Below are 3,117 nucleotides of genomic sequence, written 5' to 3'. Positions count from 1 at the left end.
ATTATTTTATAAAAAAGTGAAATTTTTTTTATATTGTGGTGAATTTTTTTTATTTGAATAATAATAAAAATTATTAATGTGATATAAAAAAATAAAAAAATACAGGGGAGATGAAAGTGTTGCAAAGAAGGAATTCAGCATACAGAATCATTTTGTCAAAGCTGTAATTAGTTTCTGGTCAATAAATTGCAAGACTAGCACCTGCAGCTTTCACGCCAAGTCATATATTTGATGACAATTTGGTAACCTCTCTCCCAAACCATGGCTTTCCATTCACAAAAGCTGCTTCTTCATCTTCTTCATCTTCCCTACTTGATGACAACTATTTTCCTCTTCCTCATAATCCCTTTTGCATCTCAGTTATCATTCAACTACACCGATTTCTCTCAACCTAACAACGAAGCTATAATAAGGACAGGAAACGCTACAATCTCAGGTTCAGTCATCCAACTCACCCCAAATGCAGTGGACAACTGGGGTCGAGCCACGTATTCAGAAACCATGCTTCTCTGGGAAAATAGTACACGAGAAGTTGCCAACTTCACTACCAGCTTCTCTTTCATCATCTCTTCGGAAGGTGCAGAAAGGTATTCGGATGGGCTAATGTTCTTCCTCGCAAGCCCCGATTTCCCTCCACCTACTCCAACAGATGGCTCTGGCCTTGGCCTTGTGAGTCGTGACCAAATGAGAGACTCAACTTTCTTAGCTGCAAATAAATTCGTTGCGGTGGAATTTGATACTTTCTGGAATGGTGATTTGGAACAGCCTGGCCCAGTTCATGAGCACGTTGGTATCAATATCAACAACATGACATCTCGGAACTCGACAACATGGTATAGCATCATTAAGGAGAAGAGAACATACAGTTCTAGTATTAGTTACGATCCCAGCACACAAAATTTAAGTGTGAGCTTCACTGGATTCAATAGTAATGATACCATCCCAATAAAACAGCACCTTTCATCTATAGTTGATTTGAGAAATCACTTACCAGCAAGGGTTAAATTTGGCTTCTCGGCCGGAACAGGATTGATTTCCGAGATGCATACTCTTTGCTCGTGGTCTTTTGAATCACCAGTTCTGATTCAGAAATCTCCACAACCACAGCCAAACAAGACTGAGAAATCTCCACAACTACAGCCAAACAATAATGAAAATGGAAGCAAGGCAAAATTGGTGGTGGGACTGATCAGCGTGGGTGGATTCGTTTTAATTATGGGTTTGGGGATGGTTTGGCTTATGAAAAGGAAGAAGCGGGCTAGAGGGGGAGGAGATGAGGATTTGGGCTTTGATCTTTCTATGGACGACGAATTTGAACGTGGTACAGGGCCAAAGAAATTTTCCTACAAAGAATTGGTTCGCGCAACGAATAACTTTGCAGAGGAAAATAAGCTTGGAGAAGGAGGGTTCGGTGGGGTTTACAAAGGATTTCTAAGAGAAATGAATTCCTATGTTGCTGTCAAGAGGGTGTCAGGGGGGTCTAACCAAGGGGTAAAGGAGTACGCATCTGAGGTGAAGAGCATTAGTCGACTGAGGCACAGGAATTTGGTTCAACTCATTGGTTGGTGCCACGAAAACAAAGATCTCCTACTCGTTTATGAATTCATGCCGAATGGCAGCTTGGATTCGCGTCTTTTCAAAAGTAAGAGTTTGTTAAAATGGGTGACGAGGTACAACATTGCTAAAGGTTTGGCGTCGGCGTTGCTATACTTGCACGAAGAATGGGAGCAATGCGTTCTCCATAGGGACATAAAGTCGAGCAACATCATGTTGGATTCAAGTTTCAATGCAAAGCTTGGCGATTTCGGCTTAGCCAGGATGGTGGAACATGCAAAGGGATCACAAACCACGGCTTTGGCCGGGACGTTGGGCTACATGGCCATTGAATGTGTTGTCTCCGGCAGGGCTAGCAAAGAGTCGGATATATACAGTTTCGGGATTGTTGCTTTAGAGATAGCCTGCGGAAGAAAAGCCATCGAAACCAAGGCTAAAGAAGACGAGATAGTTTTAGTAGAGTGGGTTTGGGAGCTCTATGGAAGGGGAGAGCTTCTTGATGCAGCCGACTGCAGATTGTGTGGAGATTTTGATGAGCAGCAAATGGAACGTTTGATGGTCGTGGGGCTCTGGTGTGCTCACCCAGATTATAGTCTCAGGCCTTCAATAAGGAAAGCCATTAATGTGCTTGATTTTGAAGCTTCATTACCCGTTGATCTGGGAACAAAGATGCCTGTGCCAACCTATGTTGCCCCTTCAGGCAAGGCATCTACATCTACATCTTCAGCTACTGCTTCCGAAGTCCAGCACACTCAGTCTTCAAACCATAGTTATAGTGACAAAGGTTCCTCACAAAACACTACGGCATCTTCTTCGGCTTCCAGGTAAAACTATCTTGACAGCATAAATAGACATTTGATACGTACGACAGACTATTTGTACCAAAAATAATTTCATTATGTAATTCTTTATATTCTAAATAAAACTACACGGACTAATTTTACATTTTTCTTTCTATAAAAAAATGATAGATATATTTTCCCGGTTAATGAAATTGAGAGAAGACATTTCATGGCAGTTAAATTTTATTTTGTTTTATGTAACAATATACATATATAATGCCATGTCATTTAGAAATTTTAAATGAGAAGTAGCAACATATCGACCACATGGTATCTTGCCCCTAAACTTCGAAAATTTGTTTTTGCAATGTAAGGTTCTGATTTATTAGCCCTTTTCAATCATATATAACTTGTTTGATTTTTCTCATTACCCATAAAATAAAATAAAATAAAATAATTCAAAAAAGTAAATAATAATAATAAGACTCATGGCCATGCCATGGGTCAGTAAAGACTCACAGCAGCGACACCGTGGATCAATCCAGACCCATAGACAAGCATGGGTCATTGTTTTCAATTTTTTTTTTCTTTATTTTTGTTTTACTTTTTAGATCTTTTATGTTTTATTGAGATATTCTCCTCATTTTTGTTTCCCCCGTTCGAATTTTAATTCCAAGACTTCTTCTTGCTAGAATTAATTAATTATAGAGAAATGCTAGAACTCCTTTTAATGTCATTCTAGGGTCCTTCTATACTGATATGAGACCCTATTTTTTTTTTT

The 3,117-nt window shown here is 39.5% G+C and overlaps 1 protein-coding gene across 1 annotated transcript; it reads left to right on the top strand.

Moving 5' to 3' along the window:
* Positions 1-215: 215 nt before the first annotated feature.
* Positions 216-2,499, top strand: LOC133881258 (L-type lectin-domain containing receptor kinase IX.1-like). The gene has a single exon (XM_062320187.1). The coding sequence runs from the start codon at positions 262-264 to the stop codon at positions 2,380-2,382; it is 2,121 nt and encodes a 706-aa protein (XP_062176171.1). The 5' UTR covers positions 216-261; the 3' UTR covers positions 2,383-2,499.
* The last annotated feature ends 618 nt before the right edge of the window (positions 2,500-3,117 follow it).

This window comes from Alnus glutinosa, chromosome 11 (assembly GCF_958979055.1).
Source record: "Alnus glutinosa chromosome 11, dhAlnGlut1.1, whole genome shotgun sequence".
Lineage (NCBI taxonomy): Eukaryota > Viridiplantae > Streptophyta > Magnoliopsida > Fagales > Betulaceae > Alnus > Alnus glutinosa.
Note: the sequence above shows the minus strand (reverse complement) of the source record. Positions and strands in the feature narration are given on the sequence as shown.

What these genes read in the sequence shown, in the direction of transcription:
- LOC133881258 (XM_062320187.1), top strand. Translation starts at nt 262, where the DNA reads ATGGCTTTCCATTCACAAAAGCTGCTTCTTCATCTTCTTCATCTTCCC.